Genomic DNA, 17,018 nt, shown 5'->3' with positions numbered 1-17,018 from the left:
ATCCATTTCAAATCCAATCCCATCTTAAAGAACCAGACAGGTGTTGAACTCTACGCCTCCAGGGTCACTGTTCTACATGTTTTCCAACTGGCCTGCTATAACTTCTTATTGGGAAAGCACACCTGATTTAGGTAATTAGCAGCAAGTATTGATGAAAACTAGCATGATACAAGGTTCAAAGGCCTGCAGTCAGACACTGCCACTTTATTGAGGCGACTGCAGAGGTGCAGAGGTAGAGCGGTCAACCTCTATTGAGAAGATTACAGGTTTGAATCCCCATGTGTTGAAGTCTCCTTGGGTAAGACACTGAACCCCACATTGCTCCTGGTGGTCACCATTTGGCAGTGGAGCCGCCATCAGTGTTTGAATGAGGCTGTGACTGTAAAGTGGCTTCAAGGAAAAATGCCATAAGTATACAGCATTTACCATTTAGTGGGATCATCTACATCCAGGCATGTTTGTCAGATCATTCTAAGCCCAGCCATTCCCAAACACGTCAGGTGTGCTCCAAGGCTCTGTTCTGGGGCTTCTTCCTCTTTGACATTTATCTTGTTGCACTTGGCAACATCTCCAGTAAATTTAGCATCTATTTTCCCCGTAATACTGATGATGACCAGCTTCCTCTTTCCAGCAAACCGTCTCTTTCTCTCCCACCAACTGTTTATTCCAGATTCATTCCTCTTTTCCCTTAACCCTTGTGCTATCTTATGACCCCACCCTTACATTGACGTGTTCTCCCTACCATGACAAAGGTGGATGAAGGTGGAAAGATTTTATGTAATCCATGGACACCAGTGAAGATCACAAATCATTGAAGAAAAAAGGTTCAGCGCACTGTCTAGTGGGTCTAGATGACCCAACTCCCAATGTTTAAGTGCCTAGGATAGCACAAGGGTGACATTTCCTCCCTAGAGTTGAACATTAATATGTCAGCATTGCCTATTCCTTATAGGGTTATTAATCAGCCCCATATTTAGGGGAGATGAACATTAGGATTACGAGACACAACATCCCAGAATATTTTCCCCAAGATTTTTTCCATCCCAGCCATATCATTCCCATGCGAGGGAATTCTCTAAAGCAGGACAAAGTTTGAGAAAGAGGAGAAACAGTCTCAGCCTCAGTACAGATGAGCAGATCATCTTTCTTTATTAAATACATAAATGAACAGAATCGTCCCAAACTTGATGCGATATGTACAGAAGCATCACCATATGAACACAGATTAGAATTAAACATCCTGTGAAAATTACTACAAACACAAGAATTTGCAACAGAGAAACTCCAAACACAATCGCATTCCAGTTTGTTAAATGAAGTTACATTTTTGGCCGCCAGATGTCGCTGTGATTATGTGTTCACACAGTTCCAGAAGATCCATTCTTCATCCAGAAACTCCACCTTTCCCCAACAGGAGCTGGGATCCGCTCCAGCAATTCTGTGATTCAGCAGGTTTAGAAAAATGGATGGATGGTTTTTATTTGGAGCGTTTCATTTCTGTTCTCCACCATGTCCCCAATCATGTTAGTTTAAAGCAGACACATGTCCACTGTACATTTTTGACAACCTTTTCAATGGGGCCATTGATGTTTAATTTCTTTACAGTTTTTCTCAGTCGTTTTAGTAAAATTCTCAGATCAGAATTGAAGTTTGCAAATACGTGTGTGCATTTCTCAAAACAATTTGTACAAACAGCAAAACACTATGGATTTCTTGCAAAAGCCTGTAACCTGCTCAACAACTTTAGTTCATCTCTCAAAACTAAGTCTTTAGGTCATTGAACATGTCAGTGCCATCAGAATGTCAAGTCCTTGTGTCATTATCTACGAACAAGACAGTCAAATTACTTAGTTAGGCCACAAATTCTCATCCACATCACAGCGAATAACCTCTCTTGCAATGCAGCGAAATATGTTTGTCACATTATGACAACTTGGTCAACCATTTTGCAGTTAATGACTTATGAACTAATGACTAGGTGTTTTGAGGAGTAAGACTATTGCACAGTGAACTATATAATACAGTTTGATCAACGTGACATAAACAATTGATAATGTAGCAAAGAGCAGAGAATTGTACATAATCATTTGCATGGATGTACCAAAGCATTTGCAACTTGTTCAAAGAAGTGAGAAACTGCTTATATGATGTGCACAAGTGACATCATGATGTGAAGATTGAACAAATAGTTTTGGGAATTTTGTTCTGATCTGAGAAATTGTACTGAAGCGATTGAGAAAAACTGTGACCCTTGTGCTATCCTAGGCAATATAAACATTGGGAGTTGGGTCATCTAGACCCACTAGACAGTGCTCTGAACCTTTTTTCTTCAATGATTTGTGATCTTCACTGGTGTCCATGGATTACATGAAATCTTTCCACCTTTATCCACCTTTGTCCTGGTAGGGAGAACACGTCAATGTAAGGGTGGGGTCATCTAAGATAGCACAAGGGTTAATTAAATGTGCCGAAATACTTAAATACGCCACAGGTGCTTGTCAACATTAACAGATGCGCTGCTCTGTGCTAATGAGCTACTTCAAGATAGCTTTTTTTGACAACTGAGTCAGTCGGAAAAAACACAATCTGGAAAATTCTGTTGTTTTGGCTTTAACCTTTTTGAGCTTGAGAAATTGCTGAACCCTAAATAATATTTAACAATACCAAGACTATTACTGCAGGAGAATAACTTTTAACAAATTAATGCAGGAATAAAAAATTATTAAAAAAACAATTAGATTTCAATTATTATGAAAATTCAGTTTGTGAGAGAAAAGTCCCCTAAGGAAAACAGCTCATTATAAACACAACACACAACCAAGCTTCCCATCTTCACAACCTTTCAGTCAAAGCATTTCTTTTTCTCACCAGGACCGTTCATTCCTATAGCTACTGATGAAAACACCTTTCCAAAACCCTGATAATCCTCTTTAAAAGCAAAGTGAAACCCTGAAATACTGGTTCAGTCGATAAGTTCTTGTTTTCATCACACCATAAAAAGCAAAAATGGGTTAAAACGGGACCAAAAGTGTTTCTTTTTCTCATGTTCCTGGAGTACATCAGAAATTTAGTGTCTGCTGGGAGTGAAAATTTAGATTTTGTTTGCTTTACTTTAATTTACACCACAAGAAAATTAAAAACACTTTAATAATTTTGATCCAATATACTGCCTTTTGCTGCAAAAAATATTCCCCAATTATGTTCGTCTATGTGTGGTTTCCTGTGTATGTGTGCATTTGTATGTTTCCGTGTGTGTCCATGTGCGTACCAGTGCATGTTTATGAGTGAAAGTGTGTGTTTTAGAGGGAAGACAAGCTTGCTGTCCTGTGGTGATCTGCTCGTTTTCCAGTGTGGACCACAGCGGTTGCTCAAAGTCGCTGGCCGTACAGACCTTTTTCACTTTCAGTAAATCAGCATCTGCATCAGGTTGGGCCTGCCCTTAACAAAAACAGCACACTTCAAGTTCATTCTATCAAGTATACCTGAGTGTAAGTACAGAAAATAGAAAAGATACTAACTGAATATTCTTCAGACTTAATTGGAACCTTTTGAGTTTACAGTTTATAGATAGAAATTAAAAAGGTAAACTTTAAGTACACTGCTTTACTTTTAGTACAGACTAAAATGTACAGTGTTTCGCTAAGGATCTGCTGTCAGGTTGTACTGTCTGCAGTCTCATTTCCTGGGACAAACTGAAGAGTTTTGAGGTGAGGATCCACACTGCAGGCCACCTTTGAAATAGATCCCATCAGATCAATTCAATCAATTTTTTAACTGGCTTTGCTCTGTGTTTCTAAAATTGTGCACAGCAGGGACCACGTCCCTTGTGTCTATCATGATAACAATTACAGAATGGATGAAAGACAACATGAGGCTCTCCACACATCATTTGGATAACCTTGGCAGGAGGTTGCAGCACATAAGTCAGCTGTTCCACCATCTCCCAGTGTGAGGCTCTCATGGCCTGTGACCTCTATACACTTGGCGTGGTTTCAGCTTCATCTGTGACAGCAGACTGCAGAGCTTGTTAGAGTTAAATAATTATCATTTGCGTGCACACTATAATCTCCATAATACGTTTGTCCCATTTCTATCTTTCAGTAAGAAAACAATGACTTGAAAAGCTCTGATTATAGTAGAATATGATGTTCTTGTTGTTTCTGATTAAATGACCCACATTCATGTTTGCAACCTTCAGTTTTCAATAAAAGAAGGCTCCATGCACCAGGATGGCAGAACTCCTCTGCGACAGTTCGCGCTGTCACAGACTGATTCTCCTTCTGCAGAAGTCTAGCAAAAAGTTCTCATCTCCTGTGTGTTTCTTCTCTTTATTAAGGAAAAAGTCAAAACCCTGACAGAGCTATTCTTTGCTTTAACAGTAGCTCCAGCGTGATGAAAAAAAGAAATCCAACCAACGGGTCAATCTCTTTGAAGTCTGTTGCTTTTAGCTTCAAGCTGTTCCTGCCGTTTCTTCAGGGTTCAGTAAGCTGCCACTGAGTCTTACAGACGAATGACAAGTATTTGCATCTTCAGCCGTTGCCACTTCAGAAAGGGGATGTCGGGCTCTCATGGAGTCTGTTTCCAACAGTTTGATCAGAGACGGGTACAGACTCTGGGAGTAATTCTCCTTGTGCAAAGTAAGGAGGTAGTGGTCCTGATGAAGAGTTTTCGTCCTCAAGCAAATCTCCTGATTTAGTGGCCTGTCTCCTGGTAGCACCTCTATGCTCCGGCCACTATGACAGCAGAAAGGGCTAATCCACTTTCATTGGAAACTACAAGTTGGGTCTTCAAGAGACAGTTCATAAAGTTCCATGGCCATTTTTGTGTTACTTACATTTTTGTAAAATACACATATATCCCACTAATGGATCGTCAATGTTGGATGCTGTGTTTCTGGGATTATTGTTGTGCAGAGGATTCTGGCTTTAAGCTTCTAGTTTTGGGGTGTGATGCAACTTGGGGCTCTCGGGTTGATGATGTCCAAGGATCAGTGGTCACAGCAACACACTATGTGCTTCAACTCCTTAGCGATAACCCCTTGCAGAGTCATACCTTTGTATAACTGTATTTCACAGCGTAGCACCACATCGTCTCTAGGCAAGAGAGAATGCGGCATCTCTGTGAAACCATCTCCACGTACTGCTGCTAGAATTCTGATGTCTTTCACAATGAAATTAACAAAAGAATTAGTCATCTGCTGTTGCCTTTGTAACATTTCTGATTGACATCTGCTGTTTAAATGATTTGGTCGGGCTTTCAGTTCAGATGAACAAGTGCGTACTTGTTTAAGAATAGATTTGAATGTTTTGCAAGTTACTCATTTTTACAGAATTACTTCCAAAACAATTGTTGCTAGATTTGTTTTGCGATGTACCAGAGTCCTGACCTGCCTTCATCTCTGTGGCTGTCTTTAGGATTATGTGTTCACACATGGTGCACAACGCGACGTCTGTGCATTAAAAGGGGCCGCCTCAGGTCATAAATAGACGACGAAAGTATGCATGCTTGTTTGTGTATTTGCATATTTGCAATTGTGTGGGTAGGTGCTTATATTTATGTGTGCAAGTGTGCGCATGTCAGTAAAAATGTGTGTGCAAAAATGTTAGCTTGTGTACGTGCGTTTGTATGTGGGTATTTATGTGTTTACATAGTAGTTTTGTGTATGTACGTCAATATTGATCTATGTGTGCACTTGTGTGAATTGTGTATTTGTAAGTGTGCGTGTATGTTTATGTCAGAATAAATGTGGATGTGTTCATGTTTTTTATGTGTTTGTATCTAAATGTGCTGTGTGTGTCTGTGTGTGCGTGCACAGAGGTGAGAACAGTGCCTTTAGAAAGGAATCATCGACCGTATCTGAGAACTGGACAATGGGTATGATGCCATTCATAGAGATGGCAAAAAAATGAAGTCAAGTCAGCCGCCATTTTTTCGCTGTACAGCCGCCGCCATGTTGGGACCAGGAGTCATCAGTAAGCAGCATGTTGCTTTTTCTTTGCTGCATTATTTTACTTTATTCAGAATTAAAACTTGTTCAAAATGATTTTTTCACTAACACGTTGGGATTGTGCAGACCTGTTGCTATGGTGATCTGTAAACTTGAGCTCAGATCGTTTTCCTGTCTGTGTGATTGCAATAAATGCAGACTTATCAAAGTCAGAGAAGGTTGAGCTTAGCATGATCAGCCCATGATCCTGGCACATGGATGAAGCTGAAAGATGTGGGAATCTGATGCATCCATAGCAGGGGTGTCAAACTCATTTTCACAGAGGGCCACATCAGCATAGTGGTTGTCCTCAAAGGACCAGATATAACTTATACATGTAACTAAATGTAAAGAAAAATAAATGTAACTACTCCTTAATGTTCAATAACGCATTTATTTATTTACTATAACTTTTTAAAGTAACAAGTACAGTTGCATAGAAAACATGTTTGCTTGTTATTCTAGCATAAATCCTTTAAAATTTGATTGTCAGGTTAGGTTATATGGACAGTGTTTGAGTCCTAATGTATAGTTGCCCAGTCCAATATTTCAAGGCCAATTCCCCCTAGATATGAATTAATACACACCAATTTTGATTTTTTGTTTTAAGAAATTAAAAACGTTTATTCTGTCGTGGGCCACATAAAATGACTTGGCGGGCCACATTTGGCCCGCGGGCCTTGACTTTGACACGTGATCTAGGGTGATCTTTTAAAATGGGGGAAATGTTTGTGTGCTGTGATCTAAAGTGAGTTTGTTACCTTAGAAGTTCCAATTGAAAGATTCTCATGCCCTTGAGGAAAAAGTAAAACAAAATTGAAAAAAGAAACGTTTTCAATAAACAGCTTTAAAAGCCTAATTTTATTTTCAAATATGTGTGTGTGGGCAAATATCTGCGGCTTTCTGAATATCACTCCAGACACAAGGTTGGTTAGCAAATATATTTTAATATATCATATTTATATTCATTTTAGCACAATGACATAATGGCCTCATTTCAGATCAGTCTCTTAAATCATGACAAAAAGCAAAAACGTTAATCCTGCTGAAGAAAGTTTAACAGCACTGAGCCAAAAAATTCCAACAGGGATGTTATGAGCAGAAACGAATAATTCCGAGGAGACTGATGCAAACCTGGGACAACTCAGGAGACCCCCCCCCCCCAATTCATAAACCTTATAGTTTTCTTTGAAGGCCGTCCAGATGTGGAAACAGTCACAAAAAAAAATCAGATTATCTGCAGGAATGCTAAAAAAAATGAACGGCCTGCATGGATAAAGCCTTGATAAGAGTTAGACCCCCCCAGTTTGCTAAAAATTAGACCCACCACCCCCAGTTTGATAAGAGTTAGACTCCCCCCCCCAGCACTGAAATCAAATCCCTTTCAAAATGAAACACAAACCCCTAATAATCCACACAGACAAAACTTCAACCATCAGCTCCATTCAGTCTGTCCCTCTGCCTGATGCAGACGTCCATAACATACAAAAGCAGCAGCAGCAGCAGCCGCAGCAGGGACCCCCCCCCCCTCGCCCCATCTCCACAGCAACTGAAATGACTGAAGACAAATAGAAAAGCAGCATTTCCAAAGTCCAGATGCTCCAACAGCTGTTCTGTAAGAGCCCTGAATCCTGCAGGCAAACATCTCAGCGCTGCTTCGACATTCTGCTCCTCTTCCTCAGCAACTCCATCCAAACCAGCATCACCTCCGCCCTCCACCCCGCAGCATGCTCATAGAAAACACCTCCTCTGTCCTCCATGGAGCCAAGAAGCCCAACCACCAAATCCAAGCATGACAACAAAAACGAGGATTCAAAAACAAAAAGAAGTTGTAGAACTTTCAAATGGCAGACACCAGAGATCTTTTTAAAAATGTTGTCTCCACTGACCGTATTTTCTGCATTATAAGGCCCACTTAAAAGCCATAACAATTAAAAAAAAAAAAAAACTGATTAAGTGAGCGATTTTGAGAGGTACACTGTGCTCTGTCAGAACGTGTGGTTGTCGGTTATTCTGAATATGCTAACGTGGCTAATGTGTGGCGAGTTGTAAAATGACTGTAAATGCAGTAAACCTGACTGATGGGTTTATCTCCAACTCTTGACTCACTTGATGCGCATTTTGTTCGATGCACCTTATATATGACAAAGGTTAAAAGTCTGATGTTATTCGCACTTATTTATGTGCGACCCGCACAAAAAGTGATGGAAATTCACGTTGGCCACTCGTAATACTTGCAGCCAAGATGCACATTGCTGCATTTCCCGCACATATTTTAAGTGCGGCCAAGGTTAAATTTAAAGTCCCATCATGCACCTAGGTGTGTGACGTGTTCTCCACATTTGATCCACCCCTTGGAGGAGCGGTGAGCTGCAAAAACAGCAGTATTCAGGAACTATTTGGTGGTTTAACCCTAACCACAGCCATAATCCTAACCTTAACCCGTCCTCTGGGTCCGTGAGGCCAAGAAAAAAGAAAAAGTGGCTGCAAGTGTTTCGAAAATTACGTGCGAATAGACAAGTTTAAAATATGTCAATTGTTTACGGTGTGCCCTATGATGAGGAAAATACGATAATAGGAGCACTGAAAAGATTCTAAATAAGCGAATTGTGTTCTACTGATTGATTTTATTTGCTTACCAACAGGCGTCACATATATATTTATTATTACAAAGGAATCATATTTTCTAAAAACAGTCATTTCCTTTCAGTGATGTTAAGAGTCTCATGTGAGTGAACATTAGACGGTATTATTCCTCCCAAGATTCAGACATTCTGCAGTAAAGTTTTCAAACTTTTTGGGATTGCAGTCAACATTTAAAGACTTAAAAAAACAATTTTTTGACTCACACTGAGCCTCTTTGTTTCTGAAGTTACCAGAAATCGTCTCCCATCTCTGAAAGGGTGCTGCCCCACAAGCACACCACCGACACAAAGTCTTCTCAGTTCACAACAAACCACCTGACAACTAAACTAGAGTTCATTCTCATTTTAAAATGAAAAACTTGATTACCCCCACCCCCCACCCCCACCCATGCATGTTCTTACTGGGTGTCCCAGCTGTGAGAAAAACAGCTAAACAGGTGCTTTTTTTTGTCATGATTTGGAAACTCTCTGAACAAAAGGAGCGGAGAGAACAACAGCGAGCGGTTCAAACACAACACACTTCAACAGAAAATGTTACACGTCAGGAAATACTGCAGAGCACTGCTGTGGAGAAACCATCATCACTCCAAGCAAAAACACCGACCCTTAACTTGCTTCAGCAAAAACTAAGTCAGGACAGGAGAAACAACAATATAGAAGTATTAAATAAATTAATTCCATTTAAAAACAAACACAGTGACATATCCAAAATTCATATTTACAACCAAAGAAACAGAAACAGTCTTAATCTTTAGGGGAAACTATTGGAATGCATTTAAGTTAAGTTCCTTTCAACTCTCTCCTCTGCACTTCATTTAGTCGCATGTGACGGCTCCAGAACCGCATTCCCCGGAAATGCAGCAATATTCCTAAATTGCTTCGAAATGCGGCAATATTTCAGCATTTTCTGGAAATCCTAAAATATTCCTGCATTTTGCAAAAAATGGTGCAGAAGAACGTCTGCAATATGCAATATTTCTGCAATGACTGGAAATGGCCAAATATTTCTATATTCCTTGGAAATGCTGCAATATCTTTGCAGAACTGGGTGAACATTTCTGCATCCCTTGGAATGCAGAAACACTTGTAATATGTAATTGTTTCTGCATTCCCCAAAATTGGAGCAGTATTTTTGCATTTCCCAGGAGTGCAGGAATATTTCTGCATCCACGGTTGATATGTACTTTGAGAAATCCGGATTTGACATCATTTGGGTCTGATATGTGGTATTTTCTGCCTTTGGCAGCAAAGCAAAGCTCAGGTACAACCAACACATGACTCCGGTTACAGAAGGAGAGCTTCTTGTGGGATTGGGGGGAGCATGTGCGAGGAGAAGGAGCTTGGTTTGACGAAGATGCAGTGAAGCTGCCTGCATGTTTTCAGCTCTTATTTCAAAACTAAACAAGAATATTTGCCTTATTTCTGATCAGATTTCGTCAATACACTGAAATAAAGTACTTTAATTAAACAATAACATGAAATATAAATATGATACACACAATATAATAAACAACAACAAAAAAGAATCAGCCAATAGATGACGTAAAACAAGGGTTAAGGACGTCTATCGAACGTCTCTCTGAAATGTTTCTGCATCATTTCTGTGTGGCAGAAATGGGAAAATATTCTTGTGAAGTTTTTTGCTTTTACAACACAGCGGCTCCAGTTCACAGCGTTTGGCAAACACAAAGTAAAAGTCACAGTTAAACTCACGTTTCTATCAGAAAACAGGGTTAAGGGTCCAATTCCCCCCTGCAGATGTTTTGTACAAACTCAGGCAAAGGTCTGTAAATCAAAAAAGTGGGTTTGTTACAACGCCAAAGCTCTCCAGGGGAGTGTTAGAGCGGCTGCAGAGCTGTTGCAGAGCGGCTGCAGAGCTGTTGCAGAGCGGCTGCAGATCTGTTGCAGAGCGGCTGCAGAGCTGTTGCAGAGCGGCTGCAGAGCTGTTGCAGAGCGGCTGCAGAGCTGTTGCAGAGCGGCTGCAGAGCTGTTGCAGAGCGGCTGCAGAGCTGACGCAGAGCGGCTGCAGAGCTGTTGCAGAGCGGCTGCACAGCTGTTGCAGAGCGGCTGCAGAGCTGTTGCAGAGTGGCTGCAGAGCTGACGCAGAGCGGCTGCAGAGCTGACGCAGAGCGGCTGCAGAGCTGTCGCAGAGCTGTTGCAGAGCGGCTGCAGAGCTGTTGCAGAGCGGCTGCAGAGCTGTTGCAGAGCGGCTGCAGAGCTGACGCAGAGCGGCTGCAGAGCTGTTGCAGAGCGGCTGCCAGCGCCCCACTGAGGACAGGGCGCTCTTGGGGTCCCGTTCATGAGACACGTCTGCCCACCCACCCCCAACTCGGTGGACTCTTTCGCGCCTGGCTCGCAGGTGAAGAAAACAGTCTCATCTTTTAGGTAGATGTGCAGGTCACAGGCGTTCTGACGTACAAATCCATTTTTCAGAAGTGACATGACTGCAAAACAGTTAGAAGGACGTTTGTCTCAGAGTCACTGAGGAACTGCAGCCAGAACATTTGTCTCATCTCATCAGACTAGATTGAAGACAGAGACCAAACAGGAGACCTATCTCTTTTAACAAAAGTCCATGTTTCTTTCCTCTATCGGGTTAAAAAGTTTGTTAAAATGGTTTGATCTTGTAGGAGCAACAAATCTTCAACAAACCTTTAGATTTGGTTTGGATTTTCTAAAAACCGTCCCTCTCTCAGTGAAACATTTCCTGTTCGTCACTGAGGCAAATTTTAGATGAAGAAAATAATCTGGCTTCAATCTGGACACGCATACTTGTCCATAATCTCTTTTCTTTTTCTTCTTGCTGTGTGTGTTTTATAGCGCTGCGCTCCTCATAGCTTTGGTGTAAACAAGCTAGGATCAAGCAAACCATGAGTCAGCATTTTGTAGGGATTGTGACGGTGCAGCTTTCTCTGCAGATGCATAGGAGTCAAGGAAGTCTTGCACTACAACACAAGCCAGCATATAAGACAGAAAGGACCACAACAGCTCCAGTCATAGTAAAAGTCCTGGTCGTTGGCACTGGGGAGGGAGTGTGGTGGGAAGGGAAAAGAATGACCAAAGCTTTAAGTCCTACAGCCTGGAGGATTTTCTGTACACTGAAGTCCACAGAAAGCCTCAGACCATCTGGGACACGCCAAGGGTAGCTGTGATCGACTCACAGTCGTGGAGGGTTTGGGGAGCAGGCTGCAGGAAAGGAGGTGCACAGTGTTCTGCAGAGTGCTTCTTCGTATCAACAGCCTAGCTAATGTGTTGGCACAGGCGGGTCAAGAGACGCATCACAGTTAAGACATTTTTACGCATGTTGTTACCCTTCGTGTGTCCCTGCGCGGGTCAGAAAGGCCGTCTGCAGCCAGAAACAAGAACAGCAGTTATTCTGTACCAGGAGACACACCTTAAAACATAAATAATACTCTCAGATTATTTCTGCAGCATTTTCTGGTTCTAATGAAATGCAGAAACTATAAATCTGAAGTGTCTAATTTCTACTGAAACAAACTTATAGCCCTGATAAGAGACACCGTGACATTTCAGTGAAAGGAAATAAAGAGAATCTTTCACTTGTTCTTTTGTTCATAGCCTCAATGCTGGAACATTTATATTATATTAGCTTTTATAATTGTATAATTGCATGGTGTCTTCTATCAGTGTAATAAATTCATCTGAGAAGAAATTACAAGAGACTTTTGATAAAATGTATAGTTTCTGCAAAGTGATTTGTGCATAAACTGCAGCCAATTATATTATGTAGAGTATATTCTTATTGTTTTTTCATTTTGTATTTACATCTCTGAAAGCCCACAGAGCTCCTCTGAAGAATTCCTACAGTTACTATCAGCTAAAGGCAAATATTGGCGTTTTGTATAAAAAAAAAAGAAAATCGACGTTAAATATATTTGACTAAAATACTTTTTGCTCTTTAAATATGTGGTTAGCCTTTTCAGATTAAAGGGAGCACATAGGAATGGTTTAGTGCTGGGAAAACGGAGGAAAACTCCTGTTTGAGGAATGATTTAAAGAAGAAATAAATGTGTCAGGCTCCTTTCTATGTTTCCATGGACTGAATTCTTTTTTTTGGGGGGGGGTGGGGGGTGGGGGGGGTCAAACTGGGGGTCCGATCTGTTCGGCTGGTCTGCACTGAAGGGTTAGCTGGTTAAGAAGAGAGCAGGAAACTAACCAAGTGAATATTTGGTCTTAAATATGCATAAACATCCTCTCGCCTTCATTCACCGGGGACAGACTCTGCCACCTTCTGGGGAGGGGATGGGTAGGGGTGCCTGTCTGAATTCAGGGGCTGCAGAGGTTCACCTGAAGGCTACTCAGGGAAGGGGGGGGCAGCCTCTGAATTTAGACAGTGTTCAAACAATATCACCCTCACCCCCCGCTCCCCTCCTTCACATGATGCCCCAACTTGTCAAATGTCAACCCCTCCCCATCCTGAGACAAAGCCGCATCGCTACGATTGGATTGGTTGCCTCGTGGGTGTCTCTAGGCATGGTCCTGTGTCTCGCCTGTGGTCCCCGAATTGGAGGGGGGGGGGGGGGAATGAAGTAATGGCTGGATGAGGGTGAGTGGTTGGGTGCTGGGATGGGGATATGGAGGGGGGTTGAGATGTGATTGGGGGAGAATTCAAGCGCAAAGATCGGGGCTGCATGTGTGGACCTCAAACTTTTTTAGGGGGGGGTGCCAGCTTGATGATCTCATCTTCAGAGGGCTGGCGGATGATGTCTGTTGGAAGAGAAGGAGACACATGGTGAGAACCCCACCCACACAGTTTGCCAGAGATGACAACAACCAGCATCCTAATTAAACTATCACGTTCAGTAAAGGCCCCACCAAGAAAAAACATGACAGACAGATTGTTAAAATGATTTGGATGCATACGCCACATAGTTATTCAGAGGTATCTGTAATACGACTATGATCCCTCGCCATCAGAGATATATTAAAACGCCCCCTTTATAAATAACGTTAATAGTGTATTACCTTATTGGGAGAAAAATAGTTGAAAAGATCCCAAACCACAGAATGTTTTTTACCAAGAACCATGATAAAGTGTAATGAACTGACGTTGATTCAGATACAGGGGAACAACAGAAGTGGTCAGGAAACGTTCTTTGGGATTTATTTGTGTTTATAGAGAATAGAGTGCCCAACTGTTTAAAACATAAATGAAATTGGAACCCTGGTACAACCAAACAATGCATTCGGTGCTTCATACGTCATCAACCACATGATCTGCTAGTTGACAAACGCCCTGAAATATTGTGCCGAACCACTCTGCTTCACGAAGGTGAAACAAGCGCCGAAGCATCCGTGTCAAAAGGGCCATCCCTATTGTTTTCAATTCAGTCAGTTAACCTACTATGCAGAAACAGACTGAAGAAACTTTATCAAACAAAATCAAAAGAATTAGTGATTTCTGACATAATTATTGAATTAATAAGATAAGACAAGACAAGACAAGACTTTATTGATCCCCGGGGGGAAATTGGGTTTTAATGATTCTTTATAAATTATTTTTTTTAATTTTTAAGATCATTTATTTCAAATACTTTACAACCTTATTAGGGGAATTTTCTAAAGTTTTAATCTACTCTTAAAGTACCACTCTGATCATCTTTTGATCTATTTTAAAAAAGTTCGCAGTAGTCTTTTAATTGTGATTATGCTGTTTTTAGCCAAAATTTGAAGGAAAAAAAAGTGTCGCTTTTTAGTACATAGTTTTTGCAGAGTGGCAGGAGTTCATTAGAAATTCACCTCTGAGTTGTGGGCAGGACCGTTAGAGCAAACCAGCACCTCTTTCCCATTGCTGGGAGCTTGGAGCAAGGAGTTTGTGGCCCGCCCAGGGTTGTTTCTATGTAACAGATGAGCCCTTTTTCAAGAGGAATTTTTAATTTAAGATTAATTTCCTTAATATATATTCAATCATCAAAGAAAAGCCACAAAAACATGTTAAAGCACCAAAAACACAATTTTCATCGGAATGGATCATAACCCTTGTGCTATCTTAGATGACCCCACCCTTACTTTGAGGTGTTATTCCTACCATGACAAAGGTTAATAAAGGTGGAAATATTTCATGTAATCCATGGACACCAGTGAAGATCACAAATCATTAAAAAAAAAAGGTTCAGTGCACTGTCTAGTGGGTCTAGATGGCCCAACTCCCAATGTTAAAGTGCAAGGGTTAATTGGACTTTTTAAAGATTTATTCTCAGTTTTGGTCACTAGGGGGCAGGCTCTGACCAGCCCCCTTCACAGCTGGTGAGTATTGGAATTTCATGAAAGTGTCTGCAGGTGAGAACCAGGACTTCAGCAGGTTTCCCCACCTTTGTATTTCTTGGCAGATGGGATGCGTGTGAGCTTGGTGTCAATTTCGTCATCCTCCGAGATCTTGAGCACAGTAGTGCGGTACTCGATCACCCGGGTCAGCAGGTCCGGCCGCCGGGAAATCTCAAAGATGTGCTCGATGTACGAGAGATTATCTGCAAGAAAGGTAAACAGCTGAAGCCCACCTTAGATGGCAAAGTGTCAGATGTGCAGCTGATGGCTGCAGCTCACCTTGAGCCAGCTTGTCGTTCTTCTCCAGGTAGCTGAACCATTCCTTGGAGGAGGTGATGTTGTTGCTTTGCTCCTCAGGGATGTCCTCCTTGCATGCTGACTTGAGTTGCTCCAAGTCCTCGTTGGTTATGTTTTCAGAGAGGTCGCTGAGCAGAGAGCTGTACTCCGCCATGGTCTGAGGAGAAAATAAAATAAAGGACAGAGGCATTACAAACCAAGCAGTAGCTTCTCCTTCATGTTATGTGAAGACAGGACATATTAAAGACAATAAAATTCAAGGACAAGTGAAAGAACCAGGTTTAGATTAGATTAGATAGATCAGATTAGATTTGCTTTATTGTCATTGTCCGTTGTACAATGGAATTGAGGCATCACCATTTCAGTGCAAGAACAGCAAGGAACAACGACATACAACACTAAATAATCAGTACATAAAAGTGTACAAATACAAACTGCAATAAAGAATGACCAAAACCTGTGTGCAAAATTGCGTACAAAATTTTGTGCAAATATGTCAGATGTGCAAGAGGTAGCAATGAGGTGGAGTGTTGACGTTGTGGACAGAGTAAGTGGACAGAAGTATGGATAAGCAAATATACATATATACACATAGACATTTCTATCTATCTATCTATATCTATCTATCTATAAGCATGCACATATGAATGTGCTTTTGCAGATTTTATCTGTGCATTTTGGAATTGAGGATGGTTATTGCCTTGGGAAAGAAGTTGTTTTCTAAGTCTGTTTGTTTTGCTTCTGATGCCTCTGTAGCGCCTCCCAGAGGGCATCAGGTCGAACAGGTCTGAGCCAGGGTTTGAACTGTCCTTGATAATGTTTTGAGCCCTAGTGATGCAGCGCGCAGAGTAGATGTCCGTCAGGGTGGGGAGAGGGCGCCCAATGATCTTCTGAGCCGACTCTACCACTCTCTGCAGTCTCTTCTTATCCGCGGCCGTGCAGCTGCCGAACCAAACTGTTATGCAGTATGTGAGCAGGCTCTGGATGGATGACTGGTAGAAGGTCAGCAGCAGGTTGGTGCTGATGTTGTTCTTCCTGAGGACCCTCAGGAAGTGCAGACGCTGCTTAGCCTTCTTGATGATGGCTGTGGTGTTTGCGTCCAGGAGAGGTCGGCAGAGATGATGATGCTGAGGAACTGAAGTCTGAATAAAATTTGCAGCTGGATGTTTGCTGATGTTCTGAGCTTTGAAATAGCACTATGCTTTCAAAAGATTTGAAGCTTTTTTATTTGTTTTAAATGAGCAACAATTTCATGTTTTAGAAACCACAAAAATGACCAAAGCAATATTAATTATTAAGCAGAACAAGACCTTTGATCGCTACATTTAAGGGCCACCACAGCGAATCATCCGCCTCATTCGTGCCGACACTTGTCACCCATCACATCTGAAACCTGCCTCCACCTGTTCCAATCTGCTTGCAAACGCCTCTTCACTTTCTGTTGTTCTGGACTGTTGATCCTAATAACATAAAGTTCTCCACCTTCTCCACCTCTGCTCCCTGTAACCTCACCGTTCTACTTGAGTTCTTCTCGTTTACACACAGATACTCTGTCTTGCTGAAGTTGATCTTCATTCCTCTCTTTACAGAACAAACTTCCACCTCTCAAGATGTTCCTCCACCTGCTCTCACTACAGATCACAATGTCATCTGCAAACATCATGACCCAGAAATTCCAGTCTAATCTCATCTGTCAGTCTTTCCATCACCACAGAAACAAGAAGGAGCTCAAAGCTGATCGTTGGTGAAGTTGCACCTCCACGTAAACTCCTCTATGACGCCTACAGAACATCTCGCCAATGTCT

General features: G+C 41.6%; 1 protein-coding gene across 1 annotated transcript in view; it reads right to left on the bottom strand.

The window, feature by feature from the left end:
* Nucleotides 1-6,913: 6,913 nt before the first annotated feature.
* Nucleotides 6,914-17,018, bottom strand: part of pea15 (proliferation and apoptosis adaptor protein 15) — a 51,423-nt gene continuing 41,318 nt past the window's right edge. The window contains exons 2-4 of the mRNA XM_023965802.1: nucleotides 15,196-15,370; nucleotides 14,964-15,119; nucleotides 6,914-13,359 (exon numbers count right to left, since the gene is read on the bottom strand). Of these exons, the coding sequence (XP_023821570.1) occupies nucleotides 13,295-13,359; nucleotides 14,964-15,119; nucleotides 15,196-15,367 (393 nt within the window). The 5' untranslated portion in view covers nucleotides 15,368-15,370 and the 3' untranslated portion in view covers nucleotides 6,914-13,294. The remainder of the gene's footprint in view (nucleotides 13,360-14,963; nucleotides 15,120-15,195; nucleotides 15,371-17,018) is intronic.

This window comes from Oryzias latipes, chromosome 18 (assembly GCF_002234675.1).
Source record: "Oryzias latipes chromosome 18, ASM223467v1".
Classification (NCBI taxonomy): Eukaryota; Metazoa; Chordata; class Actinopteri; order Beloniformes; family Adrianichthyidae; genus Oryzias; species Oryzias latipes.
Note: the sequence above shows the minus strand (reverse complement) of the source record. Positions and strands in the feature narration are given on the sequence as shown.